General features: G+C 42.4%; 1 protein-coding gene and 1 pseudogene across 4 annotated transcripts; both read left to right on the forward strand.

Moving 5' to 3' along the window:
* The first annotated feature begins 936 nt into the window (after positions 1–936).
* Positions 937–14875, forward strand: LOC118397087 (high affinity cGMP-specific 3',5'-cyclic phosphodiesterase 9A-like). 4 transcript variants are annotated; one of them, XM_035791534.2, is made up of 19 exons: positions 973–1047; positions 6542–6612; positions 6952–7029; positions 7236–7279; positions 7516–7570; positions 7703–7773; positions 7923–8010; positions 8182–8266; positions 8386–8460; positions 8736–8822; positions 8966–9070; positions 9243–9325; positions 9669–9825; positions 10069–10182; positions 10766–10870; positions 11122–11250; positions 11633–11728; positions 11936–12019; positions 12861–14875. In XM_035791534.2, exons 1-18 carry the CDS (start codon positions 979–981, stop codon positions 11984–11986), a joined length of 1563 nt encoding a protein of 520 aa, XP_035647427.1. In that variant the 5' UTR covers positions 973–978; the 3' UTR covers positions 11987–12019; positions 12861–14875. The 4 variants fall into 4 exon arrangements, with proteins under 4 accessions (XP_035647425.1, XP_035647427.1, XP_035647428.1 ...); XM_035791535.2 differs by having other exon boundaries at positions 11942–12019; XM_035791533.2 differs by lacking the exon at positions 11936–12019.
* Positions 14876–21137: 6262 nt separating this feature from the next.
* On the forward strand, positions 21138–22156 carry LOC127908948 (uncharacterized; annotated as a pseudogene).
* Positions 22157–23388: the final 1232 nt, after the last annotated feature.

Consider the following 23388-nt stretch of genomic DNA (forward strand, 5'->3'; position numbering starts at 1 on the left):
TTTCACAGCTTCTGTACTAAAGACATTATGGAGATAGGAGGAGGGCAGCCTCTTTTTTTAATCACCGTAGTAACCGTCCCCTGGCAACGGACCAGAGTGCCAATTATCGCAAAATACCCCCAGGTTCTCCCATCTCACTCTGTGTATTAGTAGCATCAGCAGCGCCGGGAAAGTTTAGAAGCTTTTCAGGGGAAAACGCTATCGCTGACACAGTAAGTCATTGTGATAATTTGTGTTTTACCATGGAAGATTAGATTCCAAGATAGAGCTTCAGAATACATTTGTGATTTAATTTGATTTATGTGCATTGTCCTTACAATGTTGTTTTTTCATATTTGTGTTATCATAGTCAGAATAGTGATAATAATGTCATATGTGTTGATGGAGGTAGATGGAAATTATGAGATGAAAGCAATTGATTGGTCATATTTGATCAGTGATTTTAGTGTGCAGTTGAAAATTATAATGCAAAGCTGCTTTATAAGTGACAAAATGTTGATGGTGCTTTAATTGTTTTCTGGATTACAGATGAATTGAGATAGTAAAATCAGCATATGTAACGATTCATCATTTTCAAGTCTCAGTTCCAATGGAGTTGTTTATTGCAGTATTTCAATAGTGGCTCCCGTGTTGCAGTCATAGCGTCACTCTGTGTTTCCCTCTGCTCTGACCCTGGCCATATAGGCTCCTCTGCAGGAGGACGGGGGCTGAGAGAGAGAGAGAGAGAGAGAGAGAGAGAGAGAGAGAGAGAGAGAGAGAGAGAGAGAGAGAGAGAGAGAGAGAGAGAGAGAGAGAGAGAGAGAGAGAGAGAGAGAGAGAGAGAGAGAGAGAGAGAGAGAGAGAGAGAGAGAGAGAGAGAGAGAGAGAGAGAGAGAGAGAGAGAGAGAGAGAGAGAGAGAGAGAGAGAGAGAGAGAGAGAGAGAGAGAGAGAGAGAGAGAGAGAGAGAGAGAGAGAGAGAGAGAGAGAGAGGAATCAGCATGGGTTCCAGCTCCTCTTCCTATGCCCCAAAAACCATCTATCTGGACGTGGATGGTAAGGTTCAGAAGGTGGGTCCAACTCTATGAGATGTATATTGTCTCTCTTTTCCCCATTCCCTTTTCCGATCGTTTTTTTGTCCATACTAATCTCCCTGGAAAAAGTGGGTCCACCTCTTTATGAATTTTATATTTTATCCCCAATTGTTATGTATTTTTTAATTATTGAATTCTATCTGATATTATCCGTATCAGCTGAGTTAACAGATTGTGCCATCAGGTATTTTCTCTACCGTAGCTAGTCAGCATACTTGAAATGAAATAGGGAACACCAAGAATTCATCTCTTATTACCTATCCATGAGTTCCATCCATTTTCTTTAGCAAATATCCTAGTTGACCAAAATTAGATCCACAGACAGAGTAATCATGCTCTTCTCTTCCATGTAAGAGGAGATGTCCTCTGAGCTAAGTCAGTGGGAGAGCTGGGGGTCACTCTGTGGGAACTCCCGTATCAGAGTTAGACACTTATCATAGACTGCATCCAAATGATCTTGTTTGATTACATCTCTTCAATCATTGAGGTCCCTGGCTGCAATGAGGGAGTCAACCAATAGACAGACAGATGGTGAAATGTTATTTTTCTGGTAATGGTAGGCTACAGTATGATTTGACTACTGTATGATTCAGGGCACCAAACCAAAAGCTCACCAAAGTCATATAATCTCTACAGGTGGCTAATGATATTGACAGAATATGGGTTCCTTATGGCTCCACGGTTCTTGTCGGTTACCACACACCTAATCTTGTGCACCAGTCATTCTGTGCCCCTTGTTGCCTATATGCTCTATTATATTTCTATATTCGTGGTGAATACGTTGTAAATACTCCTCAGTCATGTGAGAGGCCTCTGAAATAGCTGTGTTTTCAAGTTGTGGTAAAAATAGACCAAGAGGTGGTGTGACGTTGTGGTTCACAGGTGTTTGTGGCGGACTTTAAACGAACACAGACAGTGCCACCTGTTGCAAGCAGGTTCTATGCCTCACTTGTTTTCTACTCCCCCCTGAGTCTGAGGAGACAGTTCCTGTGTGGCTCAGTTTATTTTATTTTACTTTACCTTTATTTAACTGGGCAAGTCAGTTAAGAACAAATTCTTATTTTCAATGATGGCCTAGGAACAGTGGGTTAACTGCCTGTTCAGGGGCAGAACAACAGATTTCTACCATGTGAGCTCAGGGATTTGAACTTGAAACCTTTTGGTTCCTAGTCCAACTCGCTGACCACTAGGCTACCCTGCCGCCCCAGTGTAGCCTGGTGAAAGCGCGTTGCTTCCAATGTTGTAGTTTAAATTCCCGCAAGGATCACATACAGAAAAAGTATGCACTCACTGTCCTGTAAGGAGAACCAATGTGCGGTGGACTAATTCATTATCAAAGGGGGAAGAAACAGAACGTGATACTTGTGAGGCTAGAAACATCCCCAGCCTACCCAGTATGTTCTTGTTATCGCAGCTCCCGGGCCATTGCACCGTAAGCATGTAATGCAGATAGACAACAATATAGGCTTCTGTGTCTCATATTTGCTCTCATCATATAAGCTACACCATCGTGGTGTGAGGGTCGCCCCCGACTCAGAAGGTTGAGCGATCTCGCTCTCTGAGGTCGTTGTGAGGAAGGTTTAATCAGGTCAACACACGCAGGGCCGCGGGGCCCGATGTTATTCCGGGGCATGTTCTCAGAGCATGCAGCATAACAGCTGGCAGGCATATTCACTGTAATTTTCAACCTCTCCTGGTCCCAGTCTGTAATCCCCAAATGTTTTAAGTTGACCACCATCATTACTGTTCCCAAGAACTCCAAGGCTTCCTGCCACAATGACTACCGCCCTGTAAGCATTCACGTATGTAATCATGAAATGCTTTTAGAGGCTGGATATAGCACACATCAACTCCATCATCCCAGACACCCTAGACCAACTCCAATTTGCATACCGCCGCAACAGAACCATAGACTACACAATCTCTATTGCACTCCACACTGCCCTCACCCACCTAGATGCGTAAGAGGAATACCAGTGTGAGAATGCTGTTCATTGATGTTACGAACCCCTTTGGCCCTGCAGTCTAGAAGGGGATGGAAACGAGACCTATCTCACGCAAATCATAACAGTGAAAAGGAACAGTGAGAACTAAAACAACAGACAACCTAAACCTACCGTCAAACACTTAAGGTTTATTTTCAACACACGGTAATGGGGGGGGGGGGGGCTGAGCTGGACCGGTCGGAAGAAATAATAAATATCCAAAAACCCCTAAGCTAGTCTAACCCGCCTCAATAACCGCTAGCTATCTAACCAATAAAATACAGTGGGTGGTCCGCCCAGTTCTAACTAGGGTTCTTAGACAAGGTTTTCCTACGGGTAGTGTATGCCCATGGGCGACTTGTCTTGGTACCCCCTTTTCCCTCCAACAAACAAACAGTCATACACCATAGCAATACATACTCACAGGATTTTAAAATTTTATTTATCCGTTATTTTACCAGGTAAGTTGACTGAGAACACGTTCTCATTTGCAGCAATGACCTGGGGAATAGTTACAGGGGAGAGGAGGGGGATGAATGAGGCAATTGTAAACTGGGGATTATTAGGTGACCATAATGGTTTGAGGGCCAGATTGGGCATTTAGACACCGGGTTTAACACCCCTACTCTTATGACAAGTGCCATGGGATCTTTAATGTCAAAGACACCCGTTTAACGTCCCAGCTGAAAGACGGCACCCTACACAGGGCACTGTCATATTTTTTTAGACCAGAGGAAAGAGTGCCTCCTACTGGCCCGCCAACACCACTTCCAGCAGCATCTGGTCTCCCATCCAGGGACTGACCAGGACCAACTCTGCGTAGCTTCAGAAGCAAGCCAGCAGTGGTATGCAGGGCAGTATGCTGCTGGCTAAGGATATCGGACAAAGTGAGATGTAGGCACCAAAACAAAAGAAAGATAGCTCCATCCATGGAGAGAGGGAGAGAGAGAGAGAGAGAGAGAGAGAGAGAGAGAGAGAGAGAGAGAGAGAGAGAGAGAGAGAGAGAGAGAGAGAGAGAGAGAGAGAGAGAGAGAGAGAGAGAGAGAGAGAGAGAGAGAGAGAGAGAGAGAGAGAGAGAGAGAGAGAGAGAGAGTTTGAGAGTTTGGGAAAACAACTGACTGGGTTATTAAACCAAGGGAAAGGGGATGTGATTGGGTAAGGGAAAAGGAGCAGGTGTGTCTTCAGTGGCGACTGATTGGCGACTGATTAGTGACACCTGTGACTAGGGCCGAAGGAGAGAAAACAAATACACACACAGGATACTTGTATCCGTAACAATTTACTACAGCTCAGCGTTCAACACCATTGTCCCCTACAAGCTCGTCACCAAGCTTAGGACCCTGGGAGTGCACACCTCCCTCTGCAACTGAATCCTGGACTTCCTGACGGGCCAACCCCAGGTGGTGAGGCTATACAACATCATCTACACCACGCTGACCTTCAACACGAGGGCCCCACAGGGGTGTGTGCTTAGTCCCCTCCTGTACTCCCTGTTCAACCACAACTGCATTGCCACACACAACTCCAACACCATCATCAAGTTTGCTGACGATGCGACGGTAGTAGGCCTGATCACCGGTGACGATGAGACAGCCTACAGAAAGAAGTAGGGCTGTGACCTAGCAGTGTGGGGCCGGAACAACAATCACTCCCTCCGCATCAGTAAGGCCAAGGAGCTGATGGTGGACTACAGGATACAGGTGGGACGGGGACGGGGACCATCCACATCGATGGGGCTGCAGTGGAGTGGGTCGAGAGTTCCTCTCTGTGCAGCAATTCAACCATGAAAGCCTGATTCACGCAGTCAACTCTGAACAGTTGATGTTGAGATGTGTTACCTGAACTCTGTGAAGCATTTATTTGGGCTGCAATTTCTGAGGCTGTAAAGTCTAATGAATTTATCCTTTGCAGCAGAGGTAACTCTGGGTCTTCCTTTCCTGTGGCGGTCCTCATGAGAGCCAATTTCATCATAGCGCTTGATGGTTTTTGCCAGTGCACTTGAAGAAACTCTCAAAGTTATTGAAATGTTCCGTATTGACTGACCCTCATGTCTTAAAGTAATGATGGATTGTCATTTCTCTTTGCTTATTTGAGCTGTTCTTGCCATAATATGGACTTTGTCATTTACCAAATAGGTATATCTTCTGTACACCACCCCTACCTTGTCACAACACAACTGATTGGCTCAAACGCATTAAAAAGGAAAGAAATTCTACAAATGAACTTTTAACAAGGCACACTTGTTAATTGAAATGCATTCCAAGAAGCTGGTTGAGAGAATTCCAAGAGTGTGCAACGCTGTCATCTAGGCAAAGGTTGGCTACTTTGAAGAATCTCAAATATAAAATATATTTTGATTTGTTTAACACTTTTTTTATTTACTACCTGATTCCATATGTGTTGTTTCATAGTTTTGACGTCTTCAGTATTATTCTACAATGTAGAAAATAGTACAAATAAAGAAAAACCCTTGAATGAGTAGGTGTGTCCATACTTCCGATCATATGACCAAACAGTGCAGTCACAATGTTGCATTTGGCAGCATTTCAAACAGCAACTGCTTCTCCAATGGATATGCACTCAGGAATAAAAATGGTCAATGCCCTCTTCATATTTTTTCCACTTAGCACAAGTGACTCTACCAGATTTTGTTACGTTTGAACACTGACTTGCCTATTTCTTCAAGTCTGCTTGGATTTTGGATTACATAGAGCCAGGCGCTTAGTAAACCCAGTATACTTGTGATTACACAAACCCCTGTTGTTATGGTGGCATAGAGTTTTTCAAATAGAAACCTGAATGTGACACATGTCCATTCAAGGCCTCGAGAGTTTGAGGGATTGTCTACTACATCTGCTTGTGCAAAAGGTCTTCAAGTTGTTGGAGGCTAGCCAACATGGCCAGCTTTGATACAATTTATTTGACAATTCATTTCAGACAGACACAATATAAAACGAATATGTGTGCCATCAGTATACCACCACATAACTGACATTGTTTATGAAATGTATAATCTGTTTAGGCATTTCTGTGTATATTGCTGTGATTTACAGAGAACGATACAAACTCTCTTACTGGGTTGATGACGCAAGGATTTGTTGCTAGTATGCTGTTAGAGTGTCGTATTATCTACGAGATTGGGTTGGTCCCTGACAAGGGTAGGCTCCACTGTGTTTAGTTCACACACATCTTCAACTGCATGCCTTTGTGATTTAGTCCTTAACATCTTAACTCTCAACATACAGGGCTCACTTGAAAAAGAGATGTGCATCTTAGTGTGACTTCCCTGTTTAAATAAAGGATAAATAACATTTTTAAAAATACAATTGTTTTCTTCCCCACTCTTTCCACTTTGGACACTGCAGACTTAAAAAAGAAAATGACATAACAGACTTCGGTCTCACAGAGAGCTGACTGTTTTAGGTGGCTTGAGATGCGTAGAGAGACACGAACGACTCTCACCATGCGTCTGCCTTTTTTCCCAGGTGGCATTCAGTCGTCACTGCAGCCCATGTGACATCAAGGAGCTTCTTTGTTCCTCGTCCAACATCCCCAGGTCAGTGACATTTGTCCTTCTCTCGTCTCTCCCACCACTCCCTCACAGTCCCACATCAGTCTAAAGTATGCATTACACACAACGCCTTTGTTTCAAGTTCACTACAAATGTATCGACTCACTATCCTGACAGAGCTTCATGAATGATAAGTCAACTACAAGTAAACACCAAACGACAAGCTCATTTGCGTGCGTTTTAGAGAATGCTGACAAGAAATGTAGGTTGAAACCCTATAGAGTGCACTACTTTTGTGCCCTGGTCAAAAGTAGTGCAGTTTGTGAATAGGGTGCTATTTGGAACACACCCTTGTTATTTATTCTTGTTGCTCCCCGTCCATAGGAATACTGCTATCATGATGGTGGATCCTGAAGGGGCCCTGGTGTCCATAGACCCTACTATGCCTACCAACTCTCCCAAGTAAACATGTCACCTTTACCCTAATCACCAAATCTCAATGATACAGTATATTTTATTGATCTCGGTCATAGAAAATCATTCCTGACCGTTGTTCATCCAAAGAATGCCTAGCATTTGTACTATGTGTAAAAAATGATTTTCAAACGTGATGTAGACAATGACTTTGGTGAATGAATGTGAATGAATGTCACTGACATGTTTTTCAGCTCCTTGTACAAAGTCATTTCTTTGTCCACCGGTCAGCTCGGAGGTGAAGTGCCAACACGATATTTCAAATTCAGAAACACTTTTTAAACATTGACCTTTTAATCCTTAATAATTCGATCTTACTCGCATAGCGCACATAAAGCGATCACGGCAACAAAAACGTTCAAACAATGTAAAAACAACATTAAAACAGATCTGCGTACTAAACATTTCTTCATGTTTCACAGGTAGCATTTTGATCACTCGAGCGATTTGTTTCTCGTTTGTTTGCGCCCACAGAGAAAGAAGACATGTTTCAAAACGTGTTATCTCAGGTGGCGGAGCAGTTCAGCAGGTAATTGGCGCGTTTATGTTCCACTGCAGACAGAAGCACTCCGTTTTCGTCTTTTCTCTTTCCGCAGAAATACTTCCATGACACCAGAGGCTTTTCAAACAAACCCCTTTCACATATATTTTTTTTTTGCAGGGCTTTCCGAATCAACGAGCTGAAAACTGAGGTGACCAACAGACTGGCAATGTTGGAGAAAAGAGTGGAGTGTATGTGCAAGGGTTTTTTCACTGAACTTTTGATGTGTGTGCTCTCTCTTTGTGTGTGTGTGTGTGTGTTTCTGTGTGCATGTGTGTTGTCGTTTCACTGTCCCTGAATTCACCGTTTCATGTACTAACAGTCGTGCTGAACGTTACAGTGGAGGGACTGAAGGTTGTGGAGATTGAGAAGTGCAAAAACGACCTAAAGAAACTACGAGATGAGGTGACATCCAGAGGAGGAGGGAGGTACGGTGACCTTTGACATCAATGACACTCACCAAGCCATGCTCCAGATTTCTTAGGATATTCTATAGTAAGACTTTTATGATGGTTTTAAAATGTTGTTGCGATTTCGAGGAATCACACAGCTTGCAGATCGATGACACAAATATGATGTATTTGCTCGCATCTCTTCAGAGTCGGGAACTGTCCCTGCAAGTACAACTTCTCAGACGACGGGAAGAAGCTTAATCCCAGACGTGACGTCCCAAGTTATCCAAAGGTACAGAATTAGGGGATTCCAGTAATATACAGTAGGCTAAACATATCCAAAAGATATTCATCACTTTGACATCCTTAAATCCTAGAACTGACACTGTGGCTTCTCGCTCATTTCTACAGTATACCTTATCCCAGGAGACTATTGAAGCACTGAAGAAGCCAACATTCGATGTCTGGCATTGGGAACACAATGAGGTTAGTTTTCTTGAGATTCAGGTCTAATATCTATCATATTTCCAACCAGGCATATATAATCATTTTTTGTAGTAAAACATTTTGAAGTATTTTCTCGAATTGTGAACTTAAAGGAATAACTACACACTCAAAAACTATCTTTTGGCATTTTGTTAATTAGTCCAATCCCAAAAATGTTTTGCATGTCAGCAACCGAGTTGAAGATAGAGCACTTGTTGCGCCTTGTGATGATGCGCGTAGTATTCTTTTAACCGTGTCTTTGGTCGGTGGTTTAGATGCTGAGCTGCTTGGAGTACATGTACCATGACCTGGGACTGGTGAAGGAATTCAACATGAACCCCATCACTCTCAAACGCTGGCTGGTAAAAGTACAACTGTATGAAAGCAGTTACCTCAATGTGCAAGTGGATATGCAACTGATATGGGACAACACCTTCAAAGCAGAGGACCAACGAGTATTGATGACTTATTTGGCTAGTTTGATTGACAGCTTTCTTTCTCACAGCTGGGCATTCAGGAGAACTATCGCAGCAACCCGTTCCACAACTTCCGCCACTGCTTCTGTGTCGGTCAGATGATGTATGGCATGATTAACCTGTGTAACCTGCCGGTAAGAAACGACTGTCCTAATACAATATAATACATGCCATTTACCAGACACACATGGTCTATAACATGGGTCCAGAGTTTTCTCCTGGTCAGGTCAGGATGTCAGGAAAATCTCCTGTCACCTTGTACGAGAGATTTATAGGAGACTAACATGTGCTGTGTGTGTTCCTCAGGAGAAGATGACTCTGACGGACATGGGCATTCTCATGACAGCTGCCGTGTGCCACGACCTGGACCACCCCGGCTACAACAACACGTAGGTGCCCAAATGTTCCTACTCTGCGCCTTAGTTACCCCTGCTCTACAGCCTTCACTAGATCTGTGAATAGATGTTGATGATAGACACAATACTGACGTCTTCATTCACAAAGAGATGTTCTGGAACTTCTTCATTGATGTTATTACATTGTGGAAATGGTCCAATCTACACTTCCAGGTTTGATGTAAATTTAGAAGTTCCTTCCTAACCATGTGACATGACCAGGGTAAAACGCCGGGCCCAGTGATTATAGGCTTCCCTGGTCAGGTCATGTTGTCAAGGAACACTCCTGGTCTTAGGCATAAATCAAACTGTCACAGAGGTGTATTTTGCTCGTCAGGTACCAGATCAACGCTCGCACAGAGCTGGCCGTGCGTTACAACGATATATCTCCCCTGGAGAACCATCACTGCGCCGTGGCCTTCCAGATCCTATCGCTGCCCGAGTGCAACATATTCGCCAACGTCGAATTGGAGGCCTACAAGCAGATCAGACAGGTAGGTGGTGTCCTAGGCTAATGCACAGTGATTCTTCTGCATCCCAATTTGCACCCTATTACCTGCATGTGCACCACTATTGACAGAGGCAGTGCACTATATTGGGAATGGGGTCCCATTTGGGTTGCTGCCTTTGTCTTTTTTTTGCATTTCCTTCTCTCCAACTAACCACGAGATGTTTTGAGTTGGCCTAAGGCAGGAGGGGGGTTTCATCATTTGTGATGATTCCATCTCCCTTTACAGGCCATCATTACCCTGATCTTGGCCACAGACATGGCCCGGCATGGAGAGATATTAGACTCGTTCAAACATAAAGTGGACAGCTTTGACTTCACCAACGAGGAGCATGTGACATGCGTACGTATCGTACATCACGTGGCATCAACTGTCTGTGTATACTGTATATCAAGAGGTGCCAAATCGGCAAAGCTTTGTTCAGGTATAGCCTCTGCACTTCAGCAAACAACAGAAAGCAAGAGGGGTGCTCAGTAACAAAGACAGGGATGGAAAAAATAGGGCATACTCAAGAAAGACTTTGAATAGTGGACTGGTGATATCATGTGACTGTAATGGAGTTAAGAATGTCTTTTTTTGATAGCTCAAACGGTTGGTACGTTGTCAAGTCAGGCGTTCACATGTGTCTGCGAGCAGAGGATCGCTGGTTCAAGCCCAATATGGGGACAGGGACAGCGGGGAAAGCGAAACTGTTTGCAGCACACTGACGTCGGTCTCGTGACGTCAGTCCAGTCCATCCAATGGGATAAAGCCAGAGGGTTCTAAGACAAAGTGCCTGCGTTGATCTTAAGCGCTCCGAAGCCTTTTACCACAAGTGGAAACGTTCCTGAAAAGTCAAACTAGCTAGCCAATGCTAAAAACGATGCTTGTGTTGACATAACGCATGGTGAAAAGGTCTCTTTGTGCCTTGTCCGTATGTGTGCAGCTGAAGATGGTTCTGATCAAATGCTGCGACATCTCCAACGAGGTCCGGCCTACCGAGGTGGCCGAACCCTGGGTGGACTGTCTGCTGGAGGAGTACTTCATGCAGGTGACCTCGATTGAGTCTAATCATGTCTAACAATAAAGTTTAAAAAAATGAGTCTAGTAATGTGTTGATTGGAACTATGGGGTGAAAACAGGCTCAGCTGTCACTCTTGAAGTTGCGCATGCTTTTTTTAGAAGGGTAAAAATCAGTTCCCCTTGAGCCGTCTTGGCCTTCATCGGGATGAGTCTATTAATTAGAACGTCATGAAAGAGCGGAATGACATGTGCAAACCCTCCTGTCTCGGGAATGGACAGAGTGACAGGGAGAAGACTGAAGGGCTGCCGGTGGCTCCGTTTATGGACAGAGACAAAGTGACCAAGCCCACTGCCCAGATCGGATTCATCAAGTTTGTCCTCATCCCAATGTTTGAGACAGTCATGAAGGTAGGCGTGCATGTTTGAGCTACAAAGCAATGTGACCATATTTAAAATATATATATATTTAACTAGGCAAGACAGTTAAGAACAAATTCTTATTTACAATGACAGCAGGAGCAGAACGACATATTTTTACCTCGTCAGCTCGGGGATTCAATCTAGCAAACTTTCGGGTTACTGGCCCAACGCTCTAACCACTGTAAATTGCCGCCCCAATATTAGCTTGACATAGTGTGCAAGTATGTGTGTGTTGGTGTTCGTGCACACAAGCGTGTGTTTCTGTTTGTACACGTCTCTTGTGTTTCATGACCTCTTGAAAACAATGCCAGTGGATAATTCCATACTGTCCTGAATACCTACCCACAATCCTCCCCTGTGTGTGTTGCAGCTCTTCCCCCAGATTGAGGAGATCATGGTGCAGCCTCTGAGAGACTCTAGAGACCACTATGAGGAGCTGAAGCAGATCGATGACGCCATGACAGAGGTCGGACATCTGTTCTCACTTAATATTGCACTGTCCTTAGTAAACCAAATTCAAATTCCCACTTTTCCTAGTTGAAAAACATTGGAGGGAATTGGAATTTCTTATTACTCACAATCATCCGGGGTGTTTGTGTCGGGGGAGGGGTGGGATGTACGCGTCTGTGTCCAACCACTTTCTAACAGAAAGATGTGTCTTTTGTTCAATGAGGCACAGAAGAAGAAAACGGAAAATATGTCATTAGGAGGGAAGAAGAAGTAAGCTTTGCTGCTGCTGTGAGCACAGTGGTACTGTGTAAGTAACGGACTCTGATTGGCCGGTAGTGTTAGTCCTGAGTGCCCCCTCTCTCTTCTGCCTCTCTCCAGTCTGCCAACAACAACACTGCTGCAAGCCAGTGAGCCAGCTGTAATAGGAGCACAAGGCTTTTGACTATGACCGCACAATATTTTCATCACTCTGAATTTGCTTTCGAAAAAAAGAACTGAATTAACAAAAAAGAAACAGCTGAACTCTTACCGCATTACAAATTTAGGTTTTCACAACAACAAAAAACTGACTTGAGTATTTGGAACCACCAGCAAGATGAGGCTCTTCCATTGAAGATGAGGTTTATAGTTGAAGTATTCTGTTCTATAGTATTCCCCTCCAATTTGCACCAATCAGTCCTGGCCCTTGGGAGGGGGGCACTCACCTCAACACCAAAAACGAAGCGGGTCTATTACATAGACCCGCAGCCCAGCGGCAAAGGCAAAGTGGTGAAAACGTTGCGCTGTCTTAACGTCATCAATGTGGGTCGTTGGATTCTTCACAACCTCATTGATAACGTTCTGACGACCGAATAGTGTCTTCCCCGTCTATGATTTGACAGTTTTTCTCTCCCTTTGCTGTGTGTGGTATTGCAAGTTCATAGTGTGCAGGATTTTCCACAGCGAAGAGCATTGTGATGAATATGGATACCGACGGAGCCAAGTCACAATCAAGAATGCTTTTTCCTTGTTTGTGTATGTGTGTGTGTGTGCTTATGTGTTTGTGTGCGTGAGGGTGTGTGTGTGTGTGTGTGTGTGTGTGTGCCACTTAATCAGAATCCTCTCTGGAGAATCCCGTCTGATATCCTGAAGTGCTTTTTTCATTTTAGGGCTCTGGCTCTCGTTTTATGATCCAAAAATTCAAAAAGGTCATGGGTCGTCCTGATCTGCGTCTTTGAAGATGGAGGGTGAAAAGACGTGTCTTCGACACACTGAAACAACCTCAGACTACATGAAACCTCCTGGTTGATCGCCACTGTTTTGTTATGAACATTACAGAAGGACAATCGCTCTGTTTCAATGTCCACACTGGCATACTTACATAGGATGAATTCATGTATCAGGGCACATTGGAATATAGCTCATCTGAACGCTAGTTGGTCATTATCCACGGCTGTGTATACACAGGCAGCCCAATTCTGATCTTTTTGCCCAATTGTTGGGAAAATATCTGATCTGATTGGTCAAAATACCAATAATTGGGCAAAATATCATAATTGGTCTGTCTATGTATACACAACCTATCATAATTTCTGAGTGACAATTGGTCATTGTAGGTATATATTTTTTGCCATATTTTCTGCTTTCTGGTTTTAGTCACACTTGTTGATGTTGCCTATTACGGTATAATGAATAACAACTAAGACGTTTACTGCAACACTGTCTTTTCCTTTTACAAGTCTCCTATTCAAATGCAAAAACTGTTTCTAAAACAGTTTGAATAAATTGACCCTTAATTTAACCATGTCAAGTACACAGCATATTTTAACATAATTATTAGAGGTTTAAACATTGTTACAACAAATTCTACTAATTATCCCCTAGGGTGTGCACTGAATGAATTTACATACATTCATATTTTGAGGTTTGTGTAATAGCACATCCATTGTTGTTCAATATATTCAGTCTTAGATACATGTTGTACGTTATTACAGAAGTATTTCATTACAATCTAAAATGTTATTCTTGTATTTTATTTATTTGTGCATAGTACATCCTACAAAAACTGTGCAAACTACATTACAGTTGTAAAACATGTAACATCCTTTTATACAAAATGTGCCACCTAGTAATAAACTCCACAAGTATTTTTGAAAAGTTGCAGGTTATTAAGAAGAGATCAAAATGTCATTCTCGTCGACGGTTCATGAGTAATACCATTGACTCTTCTCTGAATGGTGCAGGGATGAATGAACCAATGGCTGGTCCAGCTCGGGAGTCTTTGAAAGCTTGTGTACTTTACTTGATATCTGTATTCTGATGTGTATGCTTTATGCACAATGCGGATGGCCCACGCTTACGCTTGGATTTCCTGCTCGTTGTCATTCAGGAAAACCATTTTAAGAGCGTGGTAGTCCATAGCTTCGGGCTTTGAGGGGGTATGTGTTGAAACAGGACTTCTTTGACAGTTTTGTTGTACAACTCCAAACTACCACTTAACCCACATCTCTCTATAGGAAAAAAAATAAGTGGGTGGTATTCAACAGGTACAGTAGATTTACTATGGCCTGTTTCATAACCTTCATTTATTGCAACCTGTTTCACATTTCCAAGAGTGATAATTGTCTATCTGTAAGACGATACTTACATACAGTATGCTTACGCTTTTTATGACCTACATGATTCTGATGACATTTGGATGATAAAGCTCTGAATATTCCAAAGAGATACTGACTTTAATGTTTTCTGCAGGTCTGCTGGTAGATAATAGTGACTTTTGGAAAATTCCACAGGGACAGAGATGGAAATAACTTTCTTCTGTACTTTTCCCCTGCGACTTGGCCTCACGTCTAAGTCATTTTCACCACTGAAACTGTTTGATGGGGTCTTTGGGCTGAACTTGAGTATGGCCTATTCATTTTGTTTAGAGGGAACTATCTTCATACAATATGTTGCATGGATATAAAGGACATCAACCACCTGAGCCACGACCTGTTCACCCCGTTATCATCAAGAAGGCGAGGTCAGTACAGGTGCATCAAAGCGGGGACCGAGAGACTAAACAACAGCTTCTATCTCTTGGCCATCAGACTTTTAAATAGCCATCACTAGCCGGCTACCACCCAGCTACTCAACTCTGCACCTCAGATGCTACTGCCCTATATGCATACAACTGGTCAAAAGCTTTAGAACATCTACTCATTCAAGGGTTTTTCTTTATTTTTACTATTTTCTACATTGTAGAATAATAGTGAAGACATCAAAACTATAAAATAACACATATGGAATCATGTAGTAACCAAAAAAGTGTTAAACAAATCACAATATATTTTATATTTGAGATTCTTCAAATAGCCACCCTTTACCATGATGACAGCTTTGCACACTCTTGGCATTCTCTCAACCAGCTTCACCTGGAATGCTTTTCCAACAGTCTTGAAGGAGTTCCCACATATGCTGAGCACTTGTTGGCATTTGTTGGCTCCTTTTCCTTCACTCTGCGGTCCAACTCATCCCAAACCATCTCAATTTGGTTGAGGTCGAGGAATTGTGGAGGACAGGTTATCTGATGCAGTACTCCATCACTCTCCTTCTTGGTCAAATAGCCCTTACACAGCCTGGAGGTGTGTTTTGGGTCATTGTCCTGTTGAAAAACAACTGATGTCCCGCTCAGCCCAAACCAGATGGGATGATGTATCGCTGCAGAATACTGTGGTAGAAATGCTGGTCAAGTGTGCCTTGAATTCTAAATGAATCATAGACAACGTCACCAGCAAAGCACACCCACACCATCACACCTCCTCCTCCATGCTTTAAAGTGGTGAATACACTTGCGGAGATCATTTGTTCACCCACACCGCATCTCACAAAGACACAGAGGTTGGAACCATAAATCTCCAATTTGGATTCCTGACCAAAGGACATATTCCACCTGTCTAATGTCCATTGCTCATGTTTCTTGGCACAAGCAAGTCTTCTTATTATTGGTGTCCTTTAGTAGTGGTTTCTTTGCAGCAATTCGACCATGAAGACCTGATTCACACAGTGTCCTCTGAACAGTTGATATTGAGATGTGTCTGTTACTTGAACTCTGTGAAGCATTTGTTTGGGCTGCAATTTCTGAGGCTGGTAACTCTAATGAATTTATCTTCTGCAGCAGAGGGAACTCTGGGTCTTCCTTTCCTGTGGCGGTCCTCATGAGAGCCAGTTTCATCATAGCACTTCATGGTTTTCGCGAGTGCACTTGAAGAACTTTCAAAAGTATTGACTGACCTTCATGGCTTAAAGTAATGGACTGTCTTTTCTCTTTGCTTATTTGAGCTGTTCTTGCCATAATATGGTCTTTTACCAAATAGGGTATGTTCTGTATACCATCCCTACCTTGTCACAACACAACTGATTGGCTCAGATGCATCAAGAAGGAATGAAATTCCACAAAATTACTTTTAAGAAGGCACACATGTTCCTTGAAATGCATTCCAGGTGACTAACTCATGAAGCTGGTTGAGAGAATGCCAATAGTGTGCAAAGCTGTCATCAAGGCAAAGGGTGGCTAAGTGTTTAACACTTTTTTGGATACTACATGATTCCATATGCATTATTTCATAGTTTCGATGTTTTCACTATTATTCTACAATGTAGAAAATAGTAAAAATAAAGAAAAACCCTTGAATGAGTGGTTGCTCTAAAGCTTTTGACCGGTTGTGTACATAGACATGGAATCACATGCCACTTTAATAATCAAATCAAATGTTGTTAGTCACATTCGCCGAATACAACAGATGTAGACCTTACAGTGAAATGTTTACTTGCAAGCCTCTAACCAACAATGCAGTAAAAAAAATATGAATAAGAATAAGAAATAAAAGTAACAAGTAATTAAAGAGCAGCAGTAAAATGAGAATAGTGAGACTATATACAGGGGTGTACGGGTGCAGAGTCAATGTACGGGGGCACCGGTTAGTCAAGGTAATTGAGGTAATATGTAGGTAGTAATGGAACACTAGTCACTTTAATAATGTTTACATACTGCTTTACTCATCTCATATGTATATACTGTATTCTATTCTACTGTATTTTAGTTAATGCCACTCCGACATTGCTCGTCCTAATATTTATATATTTCTTAATTCCGTTATTTTACTTTTAGATTTGTGTATTTTTGTGAATTGTTTGATAATACTTCACTGTTGGAGCTAAGAACACAAGCATTTTGCCACACCCGCAATAACAACAGCTAAATATGTGTACTGTATGTGACCAATAAAATTGCATTTTGATCTTACAAAAGTAACCACCATGCTTTGCTATCTCACTCTCCCCCCAACATTGTATCTTTCTGATAAATTACACTTTGCATGTAAACTGGTTGTTTTAGTTCTTTGTTTGATTCTCACTGCAGTATAATTTTGCCCTTTTCATTAATTTCAATTACTCATAAACACCCTTAGACATGTCCTACTGTTGATGATGAGGCAGCAAGAGATGACCCCCCGAGACAATTCTAACCGTTTTCATCACTTGAGTTTATTCAATGAAAGGACAGCTCTCAGCTGACTGAGAGAGCCGTCTTAAGTCTTTGAATGAGAGTAATTACCCCCAGCCCCCCACTCTTTCTCCCTACCTCCCTCCTTTGTTCTACTCAGTTGCGTGCGAGATATCAAGACACACAGTATTTACATTAACCAGAAGGAATGCTTTAATTAGCTATGACATACTCTTATCACGAAGGTGATGTCGTTGCTTTGCCAAGCAGAGCTAAAGGGACATATTGATTTAGTTTAATATACTGTAGAGCCCCATCTGTTCTGAGCCCCATATTTTTAAGCCCCCCCCCCACCCCACACACATACACACACAAACAAACAATGTCAAAATATATATATCATTAAGTTAATATAGCCACATACAAACATGGTCTCTCTTTTGTTTTCTTGAGTAAGGTAGCTCCAAAATGCAGCCTAGCTCAGTGCTCTCTGTGGTGGTGGGGCAAGCCAGCAGAAAATAGGAGCATTGTGCCATGATTGGCTCAGTGTTCTGTCACTCATGGGGACACTTCGTCACGGCCAAGTAATAAGGGTAGACATCGAACAGCCAACCATTAGTAGTGCCCTTCCAAGAAGGCTCAAGGTCATTGGTCACAGATAAAATTATGTCAAATCACGTTATATGTACAGTAGCTTTGATTGGACTGATCATGTCAACATCTTACTTTTAAAATCTAGCTAGCATCATGAATCAATTTGACAATCTACTGGCAAATTCTTTTAAATCCTTGTCATATGAAGAGAAATAATTAACAGAAATTATAGATAAAAGGTATCGGTGCTCATCGGCCATTGGATATAAACATTACACAACAAGTTGGAAATCGTAAATTCAACAATGAGTGGTTTGGAAGGAATCGGTGACAGTGGATAACTACAAGCATTGCAACTGGGAAGTCGGGAATTAACGAGCTCAGACTGTGAAAATATGTTTTGAATGGTCATCCAACTTGGAATTGTAAATCCGACCACATTCTCTTGGAAGGACCGCCGCGCCACCTTCCTGTTCAAGAGAGCACATCATAACAAGGTGAGTCCAAAAATGTCTTATATGTTGCTGCATAAATGATATGCCAGAGAGATATGTATACTGTAGCTAAGAAAGTAATACTAAGTATATGTTGCGTAGTAAGCTGTTAGTAGCCCATGTGCCTCACCCTAATAATTTGGTCTATTTTCACCTCTTAATTTTGCCTACTGTTCTGACTTGGTGGTGCACATGTAGCCTATAACCTGTTTTAAAGAAATGTAATCATTGAATATTGTAAGAGCTTTGTCTGCTTATATGCCCACTTAATTTATCCTACGGTTCTGACTTGGTATACAGGGAAAACACTGTAAGAACGGCCCATGTTCTGAATTCTGTCGCTGTACATTTCAAAAGTACTGAACAAATAGTTATATTGACTACGTCCGTCCTGGCTCGTTCATTAAAGTCTTACTAGAAATTACGGATTGCCTCTTATCTGCTTCTCCTTATGCCATAGTTTGCACATCTCAATTGTCAGTAGAAACCACATTTGTTTAAGCAAGTCAGCCATATCAGCTATGTTTTTTTAAAGCCAGGAAATGAGGCTGAATGAATTGTTTTGCTGCCAGACAAGTCTCCACTGATAGCCAGATGTAGCGGGTGTTGGGACTGCTGTTGGGACTCTGCTGTTGGGACAGCTTCATGTAGGCCCTAGTTTGTGGGTACCGTTCGTCACCGTTATAGTACAATTAATGTATTGTTTAGTGTTGTGTTTTGACTTTGCTGGCATGCATCCCACTTTTTTTTTTTTTTTTGCCCCACCAAGATTTACATGCTAAAATCGCAACTGTCATCAACTATGTGTATTTCACTGCTACCTTGTATAACTATTAAAGAGGATGAAGATGTACAGTAGACACTGGAGGCAGAGAACATGTCACCACAGCTTTTGGATATTGTGATTATTTTCTGAAAACATTGGAGACAGCTGATTCGTTTTTTTGTTTCGAACAAAAAAACTGAGTGATAATATTCAAAGTTTAGTCTGAAAGTCTAATCAAATATTATTTTTAAATTAACCGATTTTTATGGAGATTTTATTATGCTCATTAAATTTCAGCGGTGGCGTGGACATCGACTCCAGGGGGGCATTTATTTTCTTTGGCACTTCTAACATCCATTTAATTGAACAACAACCCATTACTGAAGTTGCTTTTAAGAATGCAATCATACCCTATTATAAGTGCCTTGGGGAAGTGTCACATCTTAAAGGTATTTTTGTTGATTTAAAAAAGGTTAACTACTGTATCTATTTCAAAGAAAGCTTGACATTCCATAGTAAAAACAACAAGACCTTCCAAAGGTTTTTCAAAACGTTTGCAACATTTTTCTTTCTAACATGCTAATGTTGCTTATCTGAAATGGCTAGCTAGTTCGCGGTGCACGCTAGTAGCATTTCAATTGGTGATGTCGCTCGCTTTAAGACCTTGAAGTAGTTGTTTCCCTTGCTCTGGAAGGGCTTTGGCTTTTGTGAAGCGATAGGTAACGATGCTTTGAGGTGACTGTTGTTGCTGTGTTCAGAGGGTCCCTGGTTCAAGCCCAGGTTGGGGCGAGGAGAGGGAAGGAAGACCAGAAGTTTCACATTAAACTTGTTAGAATTTGATAAGTAGACCTGACTAAGGTGGAGCATTTTGCATTTTTCAAACACCTGAAACACCTTTTTCCTGCAATCTAGAGCCATAATCATTACGCTTAATTCTATGTAAAAAAAAAACATATGTATATAATTCTGCATATCTAAGCATACCTCTTGAGCTGTCTGTACCCTCCTGATTTGTTGTTATTTTTTTAAAGAAAATAAATATGATTCACTGTAATTGCTTGCTTTTCTTAAGTATACCGGCCTTGCCAGCAGGCATGCCAGCTAAGATAGTTAGTCAAGCGAGCTCGTCTAACTTCATTGATAGCCTGAAATGTCTTCTTGGTAGCTAGTTATGAGGTTGGGAGATTGGGGTCCTATCTGGGCTCCCTAAAGCCATTTTCATAAAATTGGTAGGTGGCTAGTATTATTACTGAGAAACAACAGCAAAAACGGTAGCAAAAAATATATATACATTTTACATTTTACAATTTTAAACAGAACAAATTTGAGGGCATGAAATCCCTTCTTCTGGAACGTCACAGTGATCGCGGTGAGTTAGTTGCAATTGTGTTTCTGGAAAAAATTCTGGAAAAATTTGCGCGACGCGAGCGCATAAAGTGCTACTTTTCGTTGAGAGCTTGATAGTCTTACACTGACAGAACCGCACAAAATCCTAAAATCGATCAACATGACATGCATTATATGTTCAGTACGAGGCAGTTTTTACAACAGCAATGTTTTGAACACCAACCTCTAGGTCGATCGGAATGTACCTGTGGAGCCCCATACGACCTGCATCCACCTCCCGAAGACGCAGAGTCTTTGAGGCTCTGGCTTAAAGCGCTGAACCTAAAGAAACCACCAAAACATCAATTTGTGTGCTCCAAACACTTCTTTGTCAAGAAGCCTACAGTGGAGCATCCTTACCCAGAAAAATGGTATGGCTACGATGCTCCACTCATGACGAAGCGTTGTGTGTTAGTCAGGCAGTCATCAATGACAGGCAAGTCATTTTGTGTCTTGCTCTTGTATCTAAGCACAGTCTCATAATAGTACAATTTATTTCCTCTAGAACTCAATAAAACATTCCCATTTTATATATACTTCATTATTATGATTATTAAATATTATTAGTAGTGTCCATGCAGTAGGGTGTCTTATTGTACGGTTTTGTTATTAATTGTCCATTGACTTGTTTAACAAGCCATACTGATTTCTTAACAGATGACAGATAACAGGCCAAATTCACCAAATTGAAAATGGGGATTGGCAAACACAGATAGAAGGAATGGATATGCCTTCAGAGAAGGATGCCCAAGCCCAATGGGAAGACCCATCTCTAAGTGATCATAACTACTGCTCAGGTGATCATGTAAAGCCCACTACCTGTGAGGCAGGGGCACAGTGCCCAGAAGCATCTCTCTACAAAACCCTGCCCTGGTACGAAGCGGAACATCTCCTACCGCTCTACGAAGGCAGTTTTCAGTTCGACCTGACAGTGACACTGATGAAGCTGAAGCTCAACTTGCTGCAACAGTACCTAGCAGAAAGGTTTGGTGTTTCCCAGAGGATTGTCAGTCGAGTGATTAGTTATTTGATTGACATGATGGAAGAGAATCCGAGGGAGTACATTCCACGGTTGCTAAGGGAGACCATCCGTGCTACAATGCCACAATGTTTTAAGGACCACTACCCAGGAACAACCTGCATTATTGACTGCTCGGAAACGGCTTTACAGAAGAGCAAGAATCTGGATTCAAGGGGGGAGTCATTCAGCCATTACTACACCCAGAACACTATCAAGTACCTGGTGGCCATTGCTCCTTGTGGTCTAGTGATGTTCATCTCCTCAGCATACAGGCATGGAGGTAGATGTAGCGACAAATATACAGTATAACATCGGATTTTGGGTTCCTGGAGTACCTCTCTCCAGGTGATGAGGTCATGGCTGACCGGGGCTTCACAGTCCGTGATCGGCTACAAGAGAGGAAGGTCAAATGAACAATTCCAGCCTTCACAAAAAGTGGCGCACAGCTGTCACAGGAGGACACCAGAAGTACAAGACGGATAGCAAACATGAGGGTTCATGTGGAACGCGTAATTCAAAGGCTCACACGGTTTTGAATCATCTCACAGACAGTGCCAATCAACGTCTCATCTAAAATGGACAAAATACTTTGAATCTGTGCTGCCCTGTGTAGCCTGTGTGTGGTATCACTCATGAAGATCCTGAATGAACTGACCAGTCAAATGCCATTCACAGTGTCGATTTCCCAATATGAATTACAGTTGTCTAAAGTTACGTGAAATACATTTCAATTCATTCTATAACAGCTCGACTTAATTATTTGTTTTACACACTCATTAATATCAATAAAAAAAACAAAGCCATAAAAACAATTTCCACAATACTTTGACTGTTGACGCATTAAGTCGAAGCTTTTCAAATGAAACACAATGTGTTAATAGTAACTGCAAACAGGAGAGACATCTGACTACATACTTCTACAGAGCTGCACATATTTGTCACTCAGTGACAATCTGCCTGCCTGATGCTCCTCAACAATAAATGGCAGCATGTGTGTAAAGTAGAATGCCTTCAACCTCAGGACAGCCTCTGCACAGGACTGTGCGTCATAGGGACCAGGGATGACAACTTGCTGGGACAGAGTCCAGAGGAGCACCTTACTTTCTCTCAGTCCTGTGCAAAACATACCAATTTGTACCTGCATGTAGTAGCCACGTGGCCCATGTGGTTGCAGTCATGTGGTTGCATGTCATGTGGTTGCAGTCGGGGTGTGCCCTCCACCACCTTCACATCACAGGCGTTCCCATTGAAGACATCATCCAGAGAATCATAGCCCTTCCCCATGACAGTACACTTGATCTCCAACAGCACCTTGGAGTTCAGCACTCCGTCAGGGCTTGCTGATAGCCGTGGCTCTTCAACACTGACAACACTGCCTCTGTGGTCCACAGAGTATCCACAGTCTTCCAGCCACTAGGTGGCCATCAGCTCATTATTTTTTCCCGTAGCATGTGGCTGCATTCCCTCGGAACCTGGGATACAGATGCTCCTGGAGAAACTTACCAGGGTTGGTTGATTCCCTGTCGGGGACTGAGCTGAGCTTGCAGTAACTCGAAGCTTCCTTGAGTCATGCCACAAGTGTGAGGCACTCTGCTCCTTTGTGATCTGTTCCAAAACAGTCGACTGGGTTGGCTCAAGTTTCACAAATTCATTGTAGAAGGACAGGCACTTCTGGCAGTTGTAACTGACATGCTCCATGTGGCTGTGAACGAGTAGAGAATCTATATTAAGTTATTATATGGAGTTTGAAAGCATTGAACAGAAGAGACACACATCAGTTACAAATACATTAAAATGGTACAGCCACAAATAAATATTGCTTTCTGTCCAATTTTACCTGGGATGCTACTGGCTGTGATATTATTGTCGGTTCAGCATTAACACACTTATAGAGCAGACGACCCACAGGCAGATTCACATGCAGGAGTGGGAGGCAGGGGTGGACATTCTG

The sequence above is a fragment of the Oncorhynchus keta genome, chromosome 18 (genome assembly GCF_023373465.1).
Source record: "Oncorhynchus keta strain PuntledgeMale-10-30-2019 chromosome 18, Oket_V2, whole genome shotgun sequence".
Lineage (NCBI taxonomy): Eukaryota > Metazoa > Chordata > Actinopteri > Salmoniformes > Salmonidae > Oncorhynchus > Oncorhynchus keta.

Bases quoted from the DNA above. Each gene is read 5' to 3' on its own strand.
- LOC118397087 (XM_035791532.2), top strand. From the start codon at position 979: ATGGGTTCCAGCTCCTCTTCCTATGCCCCAAAAACCATCTATCTGGAC. The intron at 8,823-8,965 runs GTAAAAGTACAA...TCTTTCTCACAG, and splicing joins TCACTCTCAAACGCTGGCTG to CTGGGCATTCAGGAGAACTA. The intron at 9,826-10,068 runs GTAGGTGGTGTC...CTCCCTTTACAG, and splicing joins CCTACAAGCAGATCAGACAG to GCCATCATTACCCTGATCTT.